The sequence below is a fragment of the Lissotriton helveticus genome, chromosome 1_1 (assembly GCF_964261635.1).
Source record: "Lissotriton helveticus chromosome 1_1, aLisHel1.1, whole genome shotgun sequence".
In the NCBI taxonomy this organism is placed as follows: domain Eukaryota; kingdom Metazoa; phylum Chordata; class Amphibia; order Caudata; family Salamandridae; genus Lissotriton; species Lissotriton helveticus.
In genome coordinates, this window is record NC_136057.1 from 285,514,126 (window position 1) to 285,537,278 (window position 23,153).

Sequence of the window (23,153 nt, forward strand, 5' to 3'; positions counted from 1 at the left end):
AAAGTTTAACTACACACTGCAGCAGATACAGCTGATGCAGCCCTGCCATGTTTCCCTGGTCCATGCGCGAAGTGAGGCTCGAGGCTGGGTTTTTATCTTTGAATTCTGGGACTTGTAGTCTTGCTTATTACATTACGAAAAACAGAACTACAAGTTCCACATTTCAAAGAAAAAACCTAGACTGGAGCAGCACATCACACATAGACCTGGGAAACTTGCAGCTATCCCACCATGAAAGGGCAGGTCCTCTGAGTGTAGGGAATGGCTGAGCAGTGGGGTTTCTTTCTCTGCAACCAATCAGGGCTGGCATTATTCCTGAGTGGTACGAAGTAATCAATGCAACAGCAGCTTTTTGGGAGCAGTGGGTATTCCTAGTTTTTTGCCGTGAGCTGCGCCCTCATGATAGCACTTTCTGCCATTGAAAATAATTACTTTTCAACCTTTCCTACAAATACTTAGGGAATTTATAACTTTCCCAAACATATTCCAGGACTGGAGTTATAATAGTAAATAAGACTCCTGGAATATTCGGAGGAAAGGTGCTCTTTCCCCATATATTCTAGGATTGGAGTTCTAGAACTTTAAGCAACCCACCAAATACCTACGCTCTGCCTCACTCTCACTTGCACACACCTCGCATCCGTAAAAGGAAAACTGGAAGTCGCTCATTCTCCTACATCGCATCCAAGGCATGGAATGACCTCGCTCAACACATCAGAGCCTCCCCCTCACTTCTTGAGTTCCACAAGAAGCTTAAGACTTGGCTCTTCGTATAAGCACCTTGGGCACCTCACACACACACCTGCCCCAGGGCCTGGATACCCCCTTGAGTGGTTAGTGCGCTAATACAACATATCATACGAAAATAGTAATTTTGACCTTCCATTGTACAACATGCACAATGCTGCACTGAGGGTGCAGTTCAGGGCAAGAAACACAATGAGCAGAGCGGTGCTTTGTCCCACAGCTGGACTTGAGTAATGCAAAACAGGCGAAGTTTAAAATAATTTGAATTAGCCATATGCTTAACTCATAGCTGGCAAATTTCTCAGATCCATGCATGGATAGTTAGACCATTCCTGTTTCTTTTCTTAGAATTCTGGGACTTGTAGTCTTATGATGAAACCAGAACTACAAGTCACAGAATTGTAAGAAAGAAATGGGACTGGCCTACCTAGTCGCCCCTGGACCAGGGAAACTTGGCAGCTATGCAGCTCTTCTAGTGCCTTGTAAAATTGTGTTATGTGAATTTGAATATGATGTATTATGAGGTGAATTACATGTTTTCTTTTTTTTGCCTCCGTTAGGTGAAATTGAGCAATGTGTTTACATCAAGTACCACTATTCCTCCGCCACCATTCCCAAGAACCTCACCTACTCCATTGCCAAGACCATCCGCCAGGACGAGTGGCATGCCCTACGTAAGTCTTACTAGCTACCTATTTTTGTATCATCTATATTCACCAAATCTGTATGTGATTATTAAATAGCTTTGAGAATAGGCTATTGTGGTTAATAAGAGCCTAGCAAGTGAAGTGTATAGGCAGCCCTCCAAAGGTTCCCAGGATGATGTGTGATGTGCTGCTTCATTTCAGCATATGTTTTGCATTCTGGGACATGTAGTCTTGTTTATTCCATTATCAAAGATGATTACAAGTCCCACAATTCAAAGGAAAAAAACCCAGACTGGAGCAGCACATCACGCACGGACCTGGGAAACTGGGCAGCTATGGTTTTGGTTACTTGAGGGATTTGAAATGTTTCAATTTGTATCTATTTGTACTGAGACCACGTCAAACAGAAATGATGTGTATATCAATGCATCTGTCTTTCTGGTGCTATTCTTTAAACTGGCACATCTCTGCTCCTAAGGTGGGGTAACACATACTGAGAGGCCTCTCTCACTCAGAGAGCTCAAGATTCCCAATCCATGCCTAAGTAACTCATACAGTTCAGCTTTTAGCTTTGCATTCTGGTACTTAAAGTCCTAAACGTATATTGAGTTATCGAATGCTACGTGTACCAGAATGCAATGTAAATACATGTGCAGGATCTGATAGTCACTAGGTGACTCTAAAGATGTGGGAGCTCTGCACACTCATGTGCTGTTGTGCATGTTGGGGCATTAGTCTTTCTTCAGTGGTGTATTTTATGGTGGGGCAGCTCCCTTCATGGTGGGCTGAGGTTTGTGCCCATGTTCATATGCCAGAATCACAGGTTTATTTCTGGAGTTCTCAAGTTGTATGAAATAGCACATGAACCTCTGTGGTGGTATGATCCACACAATATAAAATCCAGTGTTATAGGCAGACATAGTCCTGTCTGTCCGACTTTCTTGTGCATGCTGAGATACTTCCGCCATCTACAAACCACTAGCAATCATTGACATACCTCACAGCCTACTGAGTCTCCAAGGGGAGGAACCTACAGTGTTTGTGGCGGGTGATCACACTGTACTCAATGGAGGTGACACACTTTGTGGAGGCTTCGGAAGGTTTGTAGGGCAGCTGATCTCACTGTAGTCTATGGGAAGCACTTGGCTTGGAAGGGTGAACATGATTACAAGTCGGCAACACATATAACATGAGCGTGAGTGGAGTGGTTGGTGGTATGATAAATGTTGATTACAAAATATTAGATCATCTGAGATGTCCTCCACCTCATCCATTGTCCAGAACCAGCAATACGAAACAATTACATAACCCTAGGGGGGTTATTTACAGTAGTTTTGTATAGCGAGAACTAAACCCACCTCGTGAATGGCGCATGGAATACCTTTGTGCCCAGTGTTAAATCCTATTATTCATTTGCCTCATGATAAATTACCCTATTAGTTATTGAGTGTCTGGGAATTGTTATATCAGGGCAGGCACTGAGGTGGTGATTGGGTTGGAAGATGGAGGAGGTATTAGAGAAGACATAAGTGTGCAGGCCACTGTCTACCTGGCCACAACCCTGTTTTTTTTCGGGAGTACCCTTGTTCCTTGTTACACTTACTTACTTACAACCCTGTTTGCTTCCATGAAAGACCTCAAAACGATTTTCAGGAAACTGATTCGGAGACTAATCCCACAGTCCGTTCGCCCATGGTAGCAGAGTTTTCCCACCATGGCTTCCATGGTACGCGGCAGTGAAGGTGCAAAATGGTCATACTGGAGGTGACTTGTGCATTTTAAAAGGCCGTTGGAGATGATACGCTTTGTGGAGCTGGGTACCAACGGTTGACGCTCTGGTGTGGAATAAAGTGGGTCACCGATGTTGGATGCCGGGGCAAATCAGTTCAAAAGCCATTGATATGCCACAAACTATGTCCAATCACGGAAATACCTTAGAAAGAAGAACCAGTGCTTATAGCTATTGGGTTTGTAAAAAATTGGGTTCAGGAAGTCCCTGTGGAGTTTTTAGGTGCTGAAGATAGTTCAAGCTATCTTAAAAGTTTCAAATGTATTCTTACATTGTTGCAAGTCTTCAGGACAGTCTCGGCTGTGATCACTTAATGAACAGCTGCAGGGAACTCAGCCGGATGTAGTATACTTGTATACTTGTACTTGTAATGTAGTATACTTGTAAAGCGTACAGCTGCCCCAGCAACGGGGCGTCCCGGCGCTGTATAACTCTGGGGAACCCGTCCTGGCTTTCCCTGTGGGATGGTCCCTTGCTGGGAGTCCCCAAGGTGGAGCCAGGCATCCCTGGAATTGGTGGGGCCGTTGTGGAGATTAGGCAAGCTAATGCCCAGAGTTGCCGAGTGGAACCCCTGATTAGAGTAAGCACCGAAGCGAGAATTATCGAGTCCGCTGACCAAGGTCCACAACCCTGCCGCGTCGGGAATTGAACCCTGGTCCCGGGCTGACTTCTGCTCTCAGGCCTGCTGCCTCTAACCAGTGAGCCACACTACTCCACAGCCCTGCACAGTCCTCAAGGGTTCTTTAAAACCTCAGGTGAGCATGAAACAAGCTCAACAGGAGAGGCAGGTCCTCAGAGCCAGGCTCTTCCTGGAGCACCACAGGTCTCTGGCTGACAGCAGACACTTTAAGCAGCTCACAGCTTCCAGCAGGCTTGCAGACTTCCAACAGGAGGGTGTCATAATAATTCAAATAAATACACTATCAGTTTAGGAGACATTCTAGAGGCAGAGTTTCTTCTTTCTTCCAAATCCCAATATAGTTCTGATGATGTGCGCGATTGTTAGAAAGCTACAATTCATTCATGCCAAAAAATCTCACACCAATCCTGGCCCTCACAGTAAACAGAATGATGAATTTCTTGCCATAGGAATGTGCAGGCCTGTTACCCTTTGTGGCTCAGGCGCTTTTGTGCTGGAAAGGACCAATATGGTAGGGAAAGGCATCTTGGTGTAGGGTCCTTCAAGGTAGTTAAACATTCACCCTCTTTGTTTATAGTCGCCCCTAGTGATGATATAACATCTCACAACACTGCGTGTACCCATGTGGTGCAGGTGGAGAAGCATTGTCCCCTTTGGGTTCTTGTATTAATAGAACAAGCAAGGAAAGTAGCATACCTCATTTACAGTAGACACAACGCTTACCGCTATCGCTCTTGCGTTGCTTCACTTTCATTGATGTTTCGGAGAGGGCAATGCCCGCTCCAAGCATCTGTAATTTGTAAGCTGGCTACTGAAAAGCCACGTAAATTCACCATCGTCCATATTGGGCCAATATTTAGACCATTATAATTTTTTTCTTAGACCTTCATTTGAAAGAATTATCAAAAATCGGATTTGAAATTCGAACTTCCTTCCAGATGTGTGTAATTCTGCACGTGGGACATGTTCCTCAGGCACAGAGATGGCCCTCTGTGCATGTTACACCTATAGGAGAGATGGTGGAAGTTTAAATGTTTGACTGATTGCCTGCTCCCACACCAGGTGCACTATGCCGGCAATCAGATTTATCTGGCAAAACAACCAAAGAGCACCAGTGCTCCCAGGCTTACTCCAGGAGGTGGTAAAGGGATTAGAACTCAAATGTAGTAGTACAATAATCAGACTCGATAAACGCAATCTCCGCCCGAGTTATATCTTTTAAGATGGCCCAATTCAAAGAAGAGGAATTTAGATAGAAACTCCCAAAAATATTCTGCTTGACTTATAGCTTCACCCCGCTCCCCAACAAGCATCTTCTGCCACCTCAAGATTAAAGTGCCCCGATAATGGAAAGTTGACCACCCTACTCTGAGCTAGAGATGACTTTAGGCTTCAGCTATCTAAAATTTGAAAAGTGGCCACTTTTAGTCAATTAGTTGTCGTAATAACATTGTGAAATTCAACCACCACTGGTCAGTGGCTGCCAGTCGTTTGATGATCATACGATGATGGATGCCCTCAGGTCACGGGCACTTTTGCAGTGGCACAGCTGGCACATATAGTAGCAGCACCTCTTTGAACAGCAGCTGCTGATCCTGCATATTCAGTCCCTCCTGGAGTTTGAACTTGGCTCACTGCCATCGATTACTCCTTGACAAGCATCCCAATTTCAATCCCTTGAGGACTTCAGGTCTGAGAAAAATATCTAATTGCTAGTGTCGGATTCTCCTATGGCGTGGTAAGGAATGTCATGAAAATGGAAAAGGGTAAAGAGCATGACATTTTGGATCTATGAACTCCCACGGAGAATTGATTGCAGAAGAAACAACTTGATTAAGAAAGCGACTATGACAAAGAGATTTATGCAGCTAATAATCGCGCGTCGTGTCGGGTGTACGGGTTGGGGGGCGAAGCCTTAGAAACCCCTTCACGGAAACATATTAGGCAGGAATGAGACGATGTCAGCAGGTCTGATATCCCATTTCGGACCTCAGGGACAAGTAGAGCACACTCAGCATTTCTGCATAACCTGCTAGGAAAAGGAGGCAGGCACGGGACACCTCTCTGCTGAGGACCTGGGATACATTGGAAGACATGCTGCAAGATGCTTCACAGCAATTCGAATTTAAAGTCCTTGGCTAGAGTCACACAAGCTGTCCCTCTCTGAAAGCAACCTCTAAACAGAGTTGGTGTTAGGATTTTTTACATGAAAGGCAGTGATGCCTTATGTGTGCCGGTGGTCGCAAGAGGTGGGCACTGCCATTTACTTTTGGGGTCCAATGCTTATTTTTCATTATCAGACTTTGACCCACAGTGAGGGAGAGAAAGGCAGAAAAGGGAGATAAAAGGAGTTAGAGAAAGATGAAAAACAGTTGCAAAGGGAGAAAGCAGGGATCAAAAAGAACCTTCAAGATTGAAATAAAGAGACAGGAACCGTAAAGAGACATGGGGTGGAATTAAAAAGAGGTACCCTTGGTATTGTGTAACCCTGGCAGTCTGCAACGCTGGCGGAGGTCCTATGAAAAAATATGGGCCCCTGTACTTATTATTTTCTATACATTAAACCCTGCTTGTATTCACTGAGTGCACTGAAACCCTCACTCTCTCCACTTCTTCCCACCTACCACTTCCTCCTAGCGACAGGGGGCCTCCTATGAAATATATTATAGAGCAACAAGAAGAGGGGACCCTTAAAAAGAGGAATTATCACACTCTGGGCATCAATTAGGGACAGCCAGGGATAGCAGCTGCAGCCCTGAACTTGTGCTTTGGTACCCTTGGCACTGTCACTGTAGTCTCAGGGATCGTGACGACCATGGCATCCAGGGGGGCGGAAACAAACTGACACTGACAGGTTTTCTTTGCAGTGGATGTCAGGGCCAACAACAGATGTTGATGCACGTGATAAGTTTACCTAAGTGAGACATTTTTCACCTGCAAGAATATAAAGTAGGGGTGTCCATTGCAGGTCCAGGAGTGATGGATCTTTGCTCCACTTTCAAGATTTCCATTGATTTTTCAAATAAACTCAATTTAGGTTCATTGTATGTAAATGTATCTTGTTACAGTTTAGTGAAAAACTCACGTGGACTCAGCCCCGCTGGACTTACATTGGACACCCCGTCATGAAGCAACTTCAAAGAATGCTGCATCACATCGCAGATGGTGAAAACCTGTCTTCAAATAAGCATGAACGTTGATTTCCACGCATAGTATAGGGTGATAATTAAGGGAGATTAAAGATAATTTCTTCTGCGCTTCCACACCTATGTTCTATGTACCTGAAGAAAACATTTCCTTTAGGTTTTATGGTCAAGCAGAGAGTAGCAGACTGCATACCCCCCTTACCAATATGGCAGCCAGTTGCCCAAGGGCTAATGGCCAGCAACAGCACCTACAGCGTACAGTACCTAAGGATTCATTATGGAAAAGTCCCACTTCTAGGCATGAAAAAGAGAGGGTTTGTGCCTGATGATGAGGCTCTCTCCGGGGACGGCATGACCACCAGCCTCAACCTTCTGGGCGTACAGGAACTTCCATACCCGAGAACCAAGAACGGGATACGTTTACTTACACTCAAACCCCTGAGGCAGTCTCCCCCTTACAGAAACAACGCAGGGTGCCAGCCTATATCCACAAAGGCGTGCTGAAGGTCGGTGCCACTATACACTCAGTCTGACAAGTTTACTCTAAAGTAGGTTTCGATGGGCCAGAGTTACACCCTAGTTTACTCAGGGATTTCAAACTAGTAGGGTACCCTAGGTAAGTCTTCAGTTACCTTGTAGATATATTGATAGTCAATAAATGGTCACGATATATCTGCAAGTCAATATTTCCACTGCAATATTGTGACATAACAACTAAGAGTAGATAACAACTAGCCAGCTGAAGTGGTTACATAATAAATTAAGTTGATTCGAGATGAAACAGGCTGAGTTTGAGAAGACACTGACAACTTCACTAGGAAAACAAAACAACAACAAATGTTTACTAGATTCAGGCAGGCATTCTTCACAGTATGAACATAATTACATTGCCTTGGGTAACCAGTGATGGACTGGTCTGTTGGGCACTCTGGCACTGTCAGATCGGCCAACGTGGAATGGGATGGGATGTTTTGTTTGGGCCTGCCAAGGCTCACATGACCAAAAAAAGCATCCCAAGTACTGCTCCTTTAAAGATGACCCATCCGGCAGTGGCAGACTAACACAGGTCTTTCGTACACTGCAGCACTGCAGGGAGATAGGCATACTGCATTGTTTTTCAGCATTCAGCAGGTTTCATTTGAGGATGTGGTTACATTCACTGGGGGGGGGGGGAGGCTGTGGGTTGGTATGAAACCACATTTCAGAGGAGGGGTCCATTCCGGTAGATGGATCTAAATTTTGAGAGGTTGTAATTTTGGTATAATTAAGAAATTAAGAATGGTGGCCTACCCTAGTTGAAATGTGCTCGTGAAGAACTCATCTTACTTTTCTGAGATCATTTGAAATACACTGTGTGATCTGTACGAAGTTTCGATACCCAACTGGTACTGCATCCTGAAGGTTACTTTGCGTAAAAGCCACATTAAGTAGCAGCACATTCCTTACTGGGACTTAAAGGCTAACACATATGCTTAGAAAAGCAAAACTACAAGCCCCAATAAGTATAGTCCTCATGGCTCAAAAACCATGTCTTTCTGAAGGTGAGTGACTGATAATATGGGGCCAGGAAGCAAAGATGACTTCTTCCTAGAATATAGCATCCAAAATGTTCTAGAGGGCAATGGTGTGAGAGCGTGATTGTGCAGGCTTGTTACATTACGAGGGTCGGTGCTCTAGAATGAAGGCATTTACTGCCTGTTGTGTCTATCTCTTCGAGACAACTGGCTCGCAGACAAAGCATGTTCTAATGCTTGGTCTAACTGCCTATAAAAGCAGAGCTTCCAAAAAACACCAGCCTGGAAAAGGGGTGGGTGCCTCAAATGCAGTTTGTACAATGGCCGCGGCCTGTGGCAACCGTTGAGCGGCATGTGGCAGGGTATAATTGAAGTGAAATGGTGAGGCGTTGTTGGACTCCTTTCTTGCGCTTGATTGTTCCGGCCTGTAATGACGGCGCGCGGAGAAATCTGTTAATAGAAGAAAAAATAATTGCCTCTTGTTGGGCAAGTGCAAACGACGCCACAGCAGCGCCATTCTTTCTCTCCGGGGAGCTCGTGCCGTCCTGGGCGAGCACGTGCTGGCAATGAGTGACGCGGCCATTGTTGTGATGAGCTCCTTGGTAGGGGTCAGAATGACGTGTCCTCATTCCTTTCCTGTGATTGGCTGTTGTGTCTCCGTGGGACAGTGGCCGCCTTCCATTGGCTCCCCATTGGGAAGTGGCCCAGACTGGTTCAACGTGGGGAGCCTTGTGCCTTATTCCAAATATGCAAGAGCTGTGGTACTGTGACTGTGACTCGCCTCCTGTTGCTGTTCTGTGTCTTAATCTTCAGGCAGCCAACTCAGTGGTCTGCATGCTGAGTGGAGGGAGACGAGACAGCACATCAATCTGAAACACTGCGGCTGGAAGAGGAAGCAAAAACAGCCCTAACAAAAACATTTTCAACCCAGACCGCTCCCTTCTTCCTCTCTCTGTCCTCGCTCTGCTCTGTCTCTCCTTTCTCTCTCCCCTGAATCCCCCCCCCCCCCAATGTCTGTTGTATTTACCTGGAGAAAGTGACAGTGACGTCAGTAGCGCCACCTGTTCTAAAAACTCACAGCAAATAGCTCCAGACCACCAGGGTAAATGCCCGGTGGAGAAAGCCGGCAGTCTTAGCCTGACAATCACCCAGCTCACCATATTACCAGTGCACAATCATTACCTCATTGCACAACCAATGGACACACACCAGACTGCGCTCCCACTTTCTAAACCTGTAGGCACCCAACTGGGAATACTGCCTTCTAAGACACAGTTTGGTGACATACTGATGGCACAGTGACCGATTCACCAGACTGCATGCTTACATGCAGGAAGCACTGCCTCGTGGGCTACTGATCGCACAGTGACGCGACTCACCAGACTGCATGCTTAGATGCAGGAAGCACTGTCTTGTGAGGTACAGATAGCACAGTGACCGGACTCACCAGACTGCATGCTTAGATGCAGGAAGCACTGTCTCATGAGGTTCAGATAGCACAGTGACCCGACTCACCAGACTGCATGCTTAGATGCAGGAAGCACTGTCTCGTGAGGTACAGATAGCACAGTGACCCGACTCACCAGACTGCATGCTGAGACACAGCAGCACAGTCTGATGAGGTTCTCCGAGTAAAATCATCTGACTCGCCAGGCTATTAGTACCTATGTGTACTGTCACTAGACTCACCAAACTGTCCTACATGTATTTCAACATGCAATCACCCAGTTCACCAAACTGCATGCTGGGATACAGATTGTGCAGCTTGGTGATAGTACTGCGAGGGAGTGAGGGCACGATTACCTAAATCACTAGACTATCAGCCCACTATTACTACTTCACCATTGAGTCAGCACTGCAGGCTCACTGAACTGTGCTGACTCTACCTCAACATACAATCACTGAAACTCACCTGGCTGCACACTGAGACACGATCACAGATATCATAGCCAGGTGATTGTATTGTGACATACAGAGAGCACAGTCTGGTGAGTGTACACTAACCTACAGGCTGCCCTGTCTGCTGACTGCACTGTGAGATGCAAAAAGCAGTCTGATGGTTGTACTCTGTGATAGAATGGGGATTTGTTTATGCTCAGATACATTTAGTACAGTCTAGTGATTGTGCTGTGACATGCATACAGCAGTCTGATAATTGTATCATATGATAGTGACAGCAGAGTCTGGTGACTGTACCCTGAGGTACAGATAGCTGTACCTCTGCTGATTGTAACATGAGATACCGGGTGCACTTTTTAGTGGCTTTACCATGGAATACAGATAGCACAGTCTCGTGATTGCACTTATGATAGAGCTAGCACCGTCTAGTTGTTGTACCTTGAGATATAGAATGCACAGACTGGTGATTCTCCCATGGGATACAGATAGCAGTCTGGTGATTCTCCCATATGATAAAGATAGCAAAGTCCAGGTGTTGTACTGTGGGCTAAAGAGTGCAAAGACTGATGACTGTACCATGGGATACAGATAGCACAGTCTGGTGATTGCACCATATAAAAGAGATAGCATTGCCATTCTAACTCCAAACCGACACAGTGGAAGTTCTGTTCTGTATCTTTGCTTGATCCGCCACATATCAGACACAGGCTTATAGATATTAGTATATGATCTTCCACACATCTGACAGTGTCATTTTACAGCCAAGCATTCCAGTTCTTAAAGCGTGACTGTGCAAGACCTCAGATTTTGCCATTGTTTATCTTAGCATGTGATCCCCCAAACACATCAAACATTTTATTCTATATCTGTATATATTTTCCTATATCTAAAGCAGGTGATCCTCCAACACATCAAGCAGTGTCATTCTACTTACACGCATGTGATCCTCCAGCCAGACACCTTGCGCTGTAACTCAGTTTGTGATCCGCCAACACATACAACATTGCCATCCTACTTACAAACACCTAATCCTCCAACCAGTTGTACACCCCATGCCATACCTTAGTGTGTGATCCCCTAACCCAACCAACAACGCCATTGTACTTACAAGTATGTACTCTTCCAACCAGCCAGACATCGATTGCTGTAACTTATTATGTGACCCACCCATACATCCAACAGTGCCATACTACTTTCAAACATGTGATCCTCCAACTATTTAGAGCCTTAGTGTGTGATCCTCCAGAAAATTGTAATTCTGTATTTTAGCAGATGATCCTCCAATCAATCGAATGTTGTCATTCTATCTCTTAACACTTGATTTCCTAACGCTAGAGATATTGGCAACCTATATCTCAGCTTATGATCTTCTAAATCATCAGGCTGTTATAAAACATATCCAGCTCATGATTTATTGCCACTGTGGGTTTTAGTATGCATTATTCAGACATTTGCATGCTATGCTTTTACATTTGAACTCTAACACATCAGAGATGTTCATGTTATGAGTTTATATGTGAAGTCCAGCTCATCAGCGCTGTTTATGCCATATCTTCACATGTGAACTCCAGCCAGTGGTTGATTTGTAAAGAAATGAGTGCTGGGGCTCTCATCAGGAGGCAGCTTGCACCAGCCCATTTCTCCTGTTAGCACTGCCTAAAACAGACCCAACTACTAAGCATGAAAGTAGGAAGATGGTTGGCGTAATGGCCAGAGCTGCTGACTTCGGAGGTGGGGAATAAGGTTCTAATCACGGCTTTGGCTCAACATCCTGTGATTCTGGGCAAATCACTCAACGTGAGTGAATATGTCCTTAACTGGTGCTCATGAAAAGTGCCGGTGTTGATGATTAAGTGCTGATGTTGAACTTTGGCAACAAATGGCTCAAATTAAGCACTGACTCCAGCTCATCAGAGATGTTCATGCTATATCTTGAGAACTCCATCTCATCAGAGATGTTTATGCTGTATCATTACATGTGAACTCCATCTCATCAGAGATGTTCATGCTGTATCATTACATGTGAACTCCATATCATCAGAGATGTTCATGCTATATCTTGAGAACTCCATCTCATCAGAGATGTTCATGCTGTATCATTACATGTGAACTCAATCTCAGAGATGTTCATGCTATATCTTCACATGTGAACTCCATCTCATCAGAGATGTTCAGCTCAGGAGGCATTGTCATTCTGCGTCTAAGGGCGCAATAACCCATCTCATGAGGCCGTATTCATCTGTTCCGCTCTTCTGCTAGACTGGATGTACTAATGAACTGTCTGTACTGTACTTTTAGCTTGTCTGCCCCAGTTTCTTAGTCTCATTCCTTACCTCTGGGACACACTACCTGAGGTCAGTTTCTGCAAAGGATGCTGCTGTTTATCGTTCTCCTAAGGAACAGTACAAAGCTACAGCGCAAAGCTATTGCGGCTTCAAGAGAACAAAATCCCCATTGCAGCTGTGCTCTCTCTGATTTAGGGCAGGTCATGCAAAATTTAGGAGTTGCATTACCAGAGTGAGGTGGACCTCCAGGCGAAGAACGTAGAGAAATCAGAGCTTTAAAGAGGGATGCATAACAAAGGTATGAACAAACACCGCTTTGTAGACGATGTGTCAAAATATCAGCCAGGCTTACTTTCCCATGATGCCATGCTATTGCAGACCATCAACTCATTCCTGGCTAATTCAAAGCAGAGGGATGTTCTTCAAATCCAGTGCCCCTCCTGTCCTACAATACTTACTCCTCTCTTTTCACAGGTGCCACTTAGTACCCTCACTAACTCTTTCAGAGCAGGAAGTACCTCCTCACCAGTGTTTAATTTGAGCTGGTGGTGCCCACTGGCACTCATTTTTTGGAGATAATTTTCCACATCAGATGTTTACCGAGAGACAGAGAGGGAAAACACACAAGCAGAAATATGGAGGAAGAAAAAGACTGAAAAACCGTCACAAAGGAAGTAAGCAGGAACCTGCAAGATAAAGGGGCAGGGAGTGTCTGGCAGTGGATTAAAGAGGCATGAGGTGGATTACAGACTGTGCAGCCTTGGTATTCGGCACGTTGACATTTGATAGCACTGGCCGTGAGGTACTGAGCAAAGCTTTCGGCACTGACACACATTACTTTTCAAATTAAGCACTGCTCCTCACCTTTGACCTTGACTGGTGGTCTATGTTAGGGCTGTCCAGTCCAGAGGTAGGAGTCTCCCCTTTTGTCACTCTTAAGCAATGAATGTTTGCGCTGAGATCAAGGCGCTGATTATATGTTACCACCGAGTGACGTGGCTTCTAGTGCGGCAGTGAGGTAATTTTGCATCATGACTCCTGTCTTGCACCAGCACTTAGACTACTGCTGATGTTCTGTCTCTCTCAGTCATAAATAATGCTTAGGGGTTCCCTGGTGATCTCTGAAGATACCCACATTGCTGAAGGTGGACATTTTAAACATGTACATGCATATTTTGTGGGTGAAGTGGGGTTCTGGCTTAGATGTAAGATCCTAAGTTCATGTGGCATTTACGCGTTGAAGGATAGTGTCTGCAGAATATCTTGTACCCTGAGTGGTTCGATATCAGTTTTGCTTAAATAATTTTAGTTTCCCTTTGTGGGTAGAACTGTGGGTGCTAGTGGCAAGCACAGCTTTAGGCTCAGCTCAAACTGAGAAAGTTCAAACCTCTCTATCTCCAGGCTAAAGAAAATTGAGAGGATTTGAAGTTCTAGTTCTCAATGGCGGGGCTCCTCTTATGGTGTTTTGTTATGCGAACTATTCGCCGGTGATTGCTGGCAATGCATTACAGATATCACAGTCAAATCATAGCGGGTGTCCTCTCCCCGCGCAATCCCTGCAACGGAATAAACACCGGGATTGCATCCAACAACCTGACAAAACTACAGTGCACCTAGCACTAAGCAGTAAGGAGGTCACTTCATTCCCGAGCGTACTCCCTCTACAACACCCAACCTTGGTGCCGCAAGCTGCCCAAATGTGGTTGAGAAGACTCTGGTGACGCGCAAATTCCTTAACATAGCTTTTCAAACGTGAACAGGGTACTTGGTCACCTCCTATTTGACATTTCAGAAACTCTAAACCTATCTTCCAATAGCACATGAGCTAAACACGACCTTCCACCACAATGCATTGGGCAGAACGACTAACACACACATCCAACCCTTCACAGATGTATAGGAACTTAAAACAAGATACACCAAACCATCTGGATAACCAGGCAGATGTATGTTGAGCTGCTGCAGTGCCATCCTATGCTTCCAATACATTCACATAGATCAACCTAGCAGGTTATGCAGTGCATAGGCCACATGGCCCATTTATCATGTGAGCATCTTGGCTAGATGTTTGGTCACACATCAAATTTACAACATATGTAATTATCAACAACAAAATGCCTTTCACTGGCTGTAACTAAACACAACTCACAAATGACACCAGACTCTGGTGTGCCTGGCAGTACTAATCTCATGATACAATTTGATGCATTGCGTCAATGCCTCCTGCTCAAGGCACAGTTGGTTGATGTTAGACCTGACACCCATAGGTCCTTATTTATTAGCCCTTGCGTCACATTTACCCCGCCGTTGCATCGCTTTTTGTGACACTGCAGCGCTGTATACAATGCGCCACATTGCACCGTAAGTACGAAGTGACGCATCTAGGCAGATGTGTCACTTCGTAAACCCCTGTGCTACATTATACCTGCACCAGGTATAATGTATGCAGGGTGAGCGTTCCCCCGCAAGAAAGGGTCGTAGGAGTGGCGCAGTGAAATCTATAAGATTTCAGTGCGCCACACCTATGACTCCATAGAGCCATAACCTTACACCTGCCTCATGGGAGGCGTAAGGGTGAAGCAGGCCCATTCACGTGGGGCTTGGCCCATGTGAAAGGTCATATTTCTGGAGTTGTGTCTGTTTTCAGACACACCCCAGCAATGTTTCACTTTTGCGCCTACAGATACGGCAGTAATATTGATGTATCTGTGACTCCTTGCGACATGATGCGCTGTACATTAAATACGGCGCATCCATCATGTCGCAAGGAGGGTGTACTGAAAGGTGTTGCATCGCTGCTTTGTCGCAGCAAAACAACACTTCTAATAAATAAGGTCCCAAGTTGGTAGTCGCCCAAACAGTTTGCCTTCATCCCTCCTATTGCTAAATTCGTTTTTGTTGGCTTTAGAATTCTGTGCACTTTACCACTGCCAACCAGTGCTAAAGTGCTTGTGCTCACTCCTCTAAACATGGTCAAATTGGCTTACTTCCAATTGGAACTTTTAATTTACCTGCAAGTCCCTAGTAAAGTGGTACTACATTTACCAAGGGCCTGTAAATTAAGGGCTACAAGTGGGCCTTCAGCACAAGTTGCGCCACCCACTTAAGTAGACTTTTTAAACATGTTTCAGGAATGCCATTGCAGCCTCTGTGGCGTTTTTAAACTGCCATTTGGACGTGGCAAAATAGCTCTTTTTCCTGGCCTAAACCTTCCTTTTTATTACTAGATATGTCACCGCTAAGGTAGGGCCTAAACGTGTACTTTTACATTTTACATATCTCGGTAGGGAAAAATCTTACATCTGTTTTTCACTACTGCAATGCCTACCTCTCCCATAGGATAAGATTGGGCTGCCTTATTACATTTAATAAGTTATCACTTTTGATTTGGAGCCAGTAGGAATATCAAGTTTAGACTCAGTAGAATTCTAATTTAAAATCTGCCTCTGTAAAGTCGAATTTTAAGTCACAGTTCTGAAAACATCACTTTTAGAAAGTTAGAAGAACATTTTGTCTAGCTATCACGTTAAGTGCTGTTTTTCACTTGAACAGACTCAGACCAATCACTGATTACACTGGTCTATAGTATTTATTTACTTTTCCTTCTGTATTTTTTCTAGACCATTTACTTTTTTTTGTGTCAGAACCAGGGAAAAACACTATTTGTTATGACAATAAACTTACACCCAAAATAAAGTATAATCCAACGCAAAACACATTCCAAACAATACATAAACACAATCATTTGGTGAAGAAGTGAATTACAGTTTTAAACCAGCCATCAATTTCTAAAATGCAGCAACAATAATCATGATTTAATTTTCAATTATTCATCCCCTTTTGATGCTCTTGCCCTCTGGGAACTATTATTCAGGCTCCTAGAGTTAGGAATTTTCAAACCATTCTCCTAGAGCAGATTCTAATCAATTACATCTGTTCACCAGGTGGTAAATAGTGCTGACGCGTTTCAAGCCCCAGTGGGATTCTTGGGGTTCTCCTCTGGGCTATGACTGGATACTATCTGCTAGGTCTTCTGTCTTTTGTCTTGACACCTCTGTCTAAGCTTCGAAAATGCATTGATTGCTTCATCCAATTTTGCATAAGCCCAAAGACGGCAAAATTTACTGGACCTCCTCATCTTGTTCAAGCACCGATCAGACTGAATCACGGTTCTGTTTTCTATTTTTATGCTGTTCTCCCTTCAGCATTATACACTCATTTCATCAAGTTGGCTGAAGGGAGAACAGCCTAAAAATAGAAACAGAACTGTGCCCTGCTGCTGGCCTCTGCTGGAGTGAGTCCTGATCCCCAAGAGGTGCCTTTCAGGTCCTAGACCCTTGGCTGACATCAGCGTGAACTCCTTCTGGCCCAACTGTAGGTTCCATGAGCAGCGACGCAGCATGAAGCAACACAATGTAGTGCGATGCAGTGCAAAACAGGACCTTGCATCGCAGTACCTCGCAGCTCCTGATCGTCTGGCTCATCGGACCCAACGCAGCACATCTTTATGCAGTAACTTTCATTGCAGCACCTTAAGCTCCTGATTGGCAGCCTCACCAGAACTGATACAGCGGGTCGCAGCTCGATGGAGCACTTCGCAACTCCTGATCGGCTGTCCCATCGGAGCCGACACAACTCAACACAGCACACCACAGGACCTTGCATCTCAGTCCAAGTACAAAAAGATACATTGCCCAGCGGTCCGAACTCAATCTGTGCCTGGTCTGCTCCCCATCATGGTCGGCTTGAACGCCGGTGCGACCAAATGACCCCAGTTGGTGCTTTGCACTTTTCGGCACCACTTTTACTTATGACTTTGAAATTGCATATCTCCAGTTTCACTAATTAGATTTTTGTTGTTCTGGTATCATTCTATTTAGTAAATGTACTCTACTTTTTTAGAGTGGTCTAGAATTTTTCTTGTGTTTTCACTTTATGACTGTTTAAATGCCTCATAAATACTTTACACGTTGCCTCTAAGTTAAGCCTGACTGCTTTTGTGCCAACTTACCAGAGGGTTTAGCATAGGTTAATTTAGTGACTTTTTGTGGTTCACCCTGATGAGGATTGTGGTTGTTGTTTGAGGAGTGTCCTGCCCATCCTCCTCAACCAATAACCCAATTTCTTAGAGCTGTCCTCACAGGAGATGAGATTGCCCATAGGGTACATTGGAGATTTCCTGACAGGATGGTGTCTCTTGCAGATCTTTAGGGCTGGAGCAGAGGTAGCCACTCTTAGAGGTGGGTGAGCCACCAAAGACTCAAGCCAGACTTAAGTCAGATGCCGGGTTCCGACACAGCATGAGGTCTGCTTGGATCCTTGAGCTCAAAACAAGCAGAGTTTTTATGTAACTTCTGGCTTGCTAGAATTAAACTAGTACAAAACAAGACCTAGACCATTTCAGCACTCAAAAACTTCACCCTTATTTAGGATATTTCGTTTGTTGCATTCTTTTTGCAAACCATACTCCCCTTTTAAGCGTTAATGGGGTAGTCGATATACCTTAGGGTAGTGCTATATTTAAACCATTGCCTGATTCTCAGAAAACTAAGATACAGTTGTGAGACCATTCATGCCACACCTAATCTCGTGTCCAACACATATTGTGCTAAACCAAAAAAAGTGTGCAAGAGCGAGATGGCACCTCACGGGCGCACCACAAAACGGGAACCTGACTGGTACTCGCCAGGATAGCCCTGTTCTCATCATTGGTACCATCAAGCTCGAAAGAAAAAACGTGTCCAGAAACACAAGGAATTTGTGAAAAAGATGCAGTGAAATAAAGAAAGAAAGTGACCAGTACAGTGTCAATCAACACATTAAAACACTCACACTCCAACACAGATATACAATTTTATTCTGTCTCTTGTGTTGGGTATGGAAAGATAAAAAAGAAAAAGTAGTCGTGGTTATCACCTATTTAACCAATCCTACTTTACTTGCCGACATGTTTCATTGCCCATTGAATTTTAGGCAATTTCATCAGGGCGTCATGTATATTAAAGCCACTGCATATGGACCCAACCGTCTTCACAACCTCATCTGGTCATAGGTGCTCCTACCAGCCGGGGGGGACGAGGTTGTTGATCATAGTACATGAAAAAAATCACCTACGGTCGATTATTCATTCTTCCCCTTCAGTTTACGAGATGGTGGAAGATCGTCAGCCGTGTCTCAGCCCCTGCGTGCAGGGGCTGAGACACGGCTGACGATCTTCCACCATCGTGCAGGGGCTGAGACACGGCTGACGATCTTCCACCATCTTGTAAACTGAAGGGGAAGAATGAATAATCGACCGTAGGCGATTTTGTTCATGTACTATGATCAACAACCTCGTCCCCCCCGGCTGGTAGGAGCACCTATGGCCAGATGAGGTTGTGAAGACGGTTGAGTCCATATACAGTGGCTTTAATATACATGACGCCCTGATGAAATTGCGAGCCTCGACATGGTCTCCTTGATTAAGCAGTTAGTATCTGAGCATGGCGGCCATTTTAAGGCCAGGCGGCCCACTTGCTGAGAAGCGAGCGGGTGCTCGGCGTCTTCAAGATTAACATTGATTTTTGCTGCCCCTTTAGGTCATTGCGTGGGTCCTTTCTCCTCAACCCGAGGCCGACGTATTTTGGGTCCGATCTGGCCTAGGTGTCCTCACTTTTTGTCTGGAAGAGACTAGCGGGCGGCCATTTTGAGAGCAGGCAGCCCCAGTGCAGTGAGGCGCAATGCAGGTCAGATGTTGTGGCCAGCGCTTGCTTGCAAAGGGGTCTCCGCTTCTGATTCTGCTGCTCGCTGAGGTCGGCGCTATGACTGTGACCTCCGCTGAACCATCGCCGGTTGTCAGGCGAAAGGTTCTGACTCTTCCGCAGCTCGTGCCTTTCTTCGATCTGTGGCCCCTATTCCGGCTGCTGTGGGTCGCTTTACTACTTTTCCCGGTCTCAGGTGAGTCTAGTATTATTGTTGCCTGCTTGGTTGGGGCTGCTGTGAGGAAGGGGGATGCTCCGGTTACCTTGTCGTGAAGGTGGGGGGGGGATCTCCGGTTGTTTTGGGACCAGGTCACCCGTGCTAGCCGTGCCGACCTCTATGCCGTCTTTTTTTTTTTTATCTTTCCATACCCAACACAAGAGACAGAATAAAATTGTATATCTGTGTTGGAGTGTGAGTATTTTAAGGTGTTGATTGACACTGTACTGGTCACTTTCTTTCTTTATTTCACTGCATCTTTTTCACAAATTCCTTGTGTTTCTGGACACGTTTTTTCTTTCGAGCTTGATGGTACCAATGATGAGAACAGGGCTATCCTGGCGAGTACCAGTCAGGTTCCCGTTTGGTGGTGTGCCCGTGAGGTGCCATCTCGCTCTTGCACACTTTTCTTTGGTTTAGCACAATATATGTTGGACACGAGATTAGGTGTGGCATGAATGGTCTCACAACTATATCTTAGTTTTCTGAGAATCAGGCAATGGTTTAAATATAGCACTACCCTAAGGTATATCGACTACCCCATTAACACTTAAAAGGGGAGTATGGTTTGCAAAAAGAATGCAACAAACGAAATATCCTAAATAAGGGTGAAGTTTTTGAGTGCTGAAATGGTCTAGGTCTTGTTTTGTACTAGTTGCATATTGAGTGGAGGGCGACCTATGACTAACCTCACCCTCTAAGCTCCTTTTTGTTTTGAATTGCTAGAATTAAAGACAAAACGTTACCCTTTGATGTAAAACAGGAGACCTGGCGCTACCTGACTAGTAGCTCAATTGCCCAATGTGAAGCCAAAAAAACTGGGATCACTCCCATCTTCACTGTTTGGCCAAATTTGTGTGATAATTAGCAAATATATTATTTCATTTGGACTACATTTTCTTCTTCATTTATTGTACAAATATAATTTTGCTCCATGTATAATAACAACATAGGTCACATTTAGGGGGAACACAACAGCTGATTTGCCTCTTAGTTCGTTCACCGGGTGAAGGGTAGTGGGAGGAGATGTGAGTGTATCGAAGTACATTTTTAAAAACAATCACTATCAATAAATACTTTTCTATGCTGTGATATAACCTGATGTACTAAGATAAAACGCTTCTGCGTGTTCAAGAAATACACTTTTTTGAATACTGAAGAGACTTTATTATATTTGTATCTGATGTTTGTTACATGATGTACATGTCAAATATTCTTCTGGCTGGGCTCTTGCCCAGACTCTTATAGCCAAATCACATGCTTGGCTCGACTCTGGCTCGGCTCTCCCTGTTAATTTGTTGGCTCACCCACCTCTATCCAAACATCAGCCTTTCTTAAATTCAGATGCTACTATTATGACATTCTATAGGGTTGTCCAAGGAAACTTTCCCCAAAGAAAGGAAGTTCCTAAAGCAAAACTGCCCTTCCTGATCTCCGGGCGTAGCTATCTTTGGTGCGGCGCTAGGATCCAGAGGCCTAAGGTGCTCACTGAACCTTTATTTTTTCTATATTTCATAGTTCAAGCAGTGACCAAGGGGCTCATGTCCTACCTTGCACTGGGTCCTAGGACACACTGGCTATACCACTGCCTGTACTTTGGGGTAAGTATGTGTGTATCAAGGTTGTGGAAAATATATATATCTCGAACACAGCCACATGGCAGCAGGGCGCTTTATACGGACCTAGGCCAGTGCTTAATTTGAGCCGGCGGATGACAGTGGGTGCCACCGGCACTTATTTTTGGGGAACTGCATATATTTGTTTCCTCAGCAGTCTTTGATCTACAGTAACAGAAAGGGAGAAAAGCAAGAAAGAAACAGAAAAAGAAAGACCAAAAAAACTAAGAGATGGGGAGAAAGTAGAGATGAAAAAGAACCTGCAAGAGTGAGATTTAGGGTCAGGGAGTGTCTGATGGTCGACGAAAGGTGGAATCAAGAGTACACAGTTTTTGTATTCAACTCATCAGCATTCAGTAGCAGAGGCTGTGGGCTTTTGCGATAAGCTCTTTGGGCCCCTGCACTTTTTGTTATACAAATTAAGCACTGTCAGGCAAACACACAGCTGGCATGTGATTGGAGGGGAATCCAGTTTCCAAGATTGAAGGTGGACTGTACTAGAGGAATTCCACATCGTCTTGAACATTCGTTTTTTGTTGTTGTTTTTTTAATGCAGATTTATATAGCGCAAACTCGACCCGAAGGTATTGGAGCGCTTTACATGAGCATTGGTTACGTTACACAAGGCCACATTCAGGCACGGGGAGATTAAGTGATTTGCCCAGAATCACAGGATGTGGAAGTGACCCCGAGGCTCGAACCTTGGTTTCCGGCACCAATCTCCCAATGCTTTGGAGTACTCTCCGACAGATCGGATTGATTCTGGTCAACTGTGCCCCACATTTTACACGTTTCAGTGAGGACACATGAGATTTTGACTAACTCCAGCGTACATTTACAATAAGAGTATTACTCACCTCAGCCCGACGCTGTTCAACATTTACATGGCCCCGCTCGCACACGTAGCCGGACAGCACGACCTCAACATAATCTCCTACGCCAACGACACTCAGCTGATCCTCTCCCTTACCAAGGACCCCATCACCGCCAAAGCCAACCTCCACGAAGGAATGTAGGCCGTCGCCAACTGGATGAAGACCAGCTGTCTGAAGCTGAACTGGGACAAGACGGAGGTCCTCATCCTCGGCTCCAACCCTTCAGCCTGGGACGACACCTGGTGGCCGACGGCCCTGGGGGCAGCCCTGACACGCACCTGGACCACGCACGCAACCTGGGAACTCGACTCAACGTTCTCAATGACCACGCAAGTCAGCGCCGTTTCCTCCTCCTGCTTCAACAACCTCCGCATGCTCTGCAAGATCTACAGATGGATCCCGAGAGATACAAGAAAGACAGTCACCCAGACCCTCGTCAGCAGCAGACTCGACTACGGAAACGCCCTATATGCGGGAGCCCCGACCAAGCTCATCAAATGACTACAACGCATCCAAAACGCCTCGGCACAAGTGATCCTTGACGTACCACGCCACGGCCACATCACCCTCCACCCGAGAAACCTGCACTGGCTCCCTGTCAACAAGAGGATTTCCTTCAAGCTCCTCACCAGGGCCGGACTGGGAACCGAAATCGGCCCTGGCAAAGTGCTCAGCCGGCCCCCACCTCTCCCCTGGGGGTGCGACCGCACTCTTTGCCAGGGCCGGTTTTCGGCCGATTTTGTTACAAAAACGGCCCTGTAACAAAAACGACCCCCTGGGGCCCAAAACCGGCCCCCACCCATGCGGCCGACCGGGGGATTGCCCGGTGCCCACAACGGCCAGTCCGGGCTGGCTCCTCACCCACGCACACAAGGCACTCCACAAGACCGGCCCAGCCTACCTCAACAGACGGCTCCCCTTCTACATCACCTACCGCCAGCTAATCTCCGCCGACCTCTCACTCACCACTGTCCTGCGCATCCGAAGAACAACCAGCGGTGGGAGATCCTTCTCCCACCTCACCGCCAAGACATGGAA

At 45.5% G+C, this 23,153-nt stretch overlaps 1 protein-coding gene across 1 annotated transcript in view; it reads left to right on the top strand.

Moving 5' to 3' along the window:
* TMEM178B (transmembrane protein 178B) overlaps positions 1-23,153 on the top strand; it is a 679,849-nt gene that overhangs the window by 249,710 nt on the left and 406,986 nt on the right. The window contains exon 2 of the mRNA XM_078668203.1: positions 1,308-1,421. Within this exon, the coding sequence (XP_078524329.1) occupies positions 1,308-1,421 (114 nt within the window). The remainder of the gene's footprint in view (positions 1-1,307; positions 1,422-23,153) is intronic.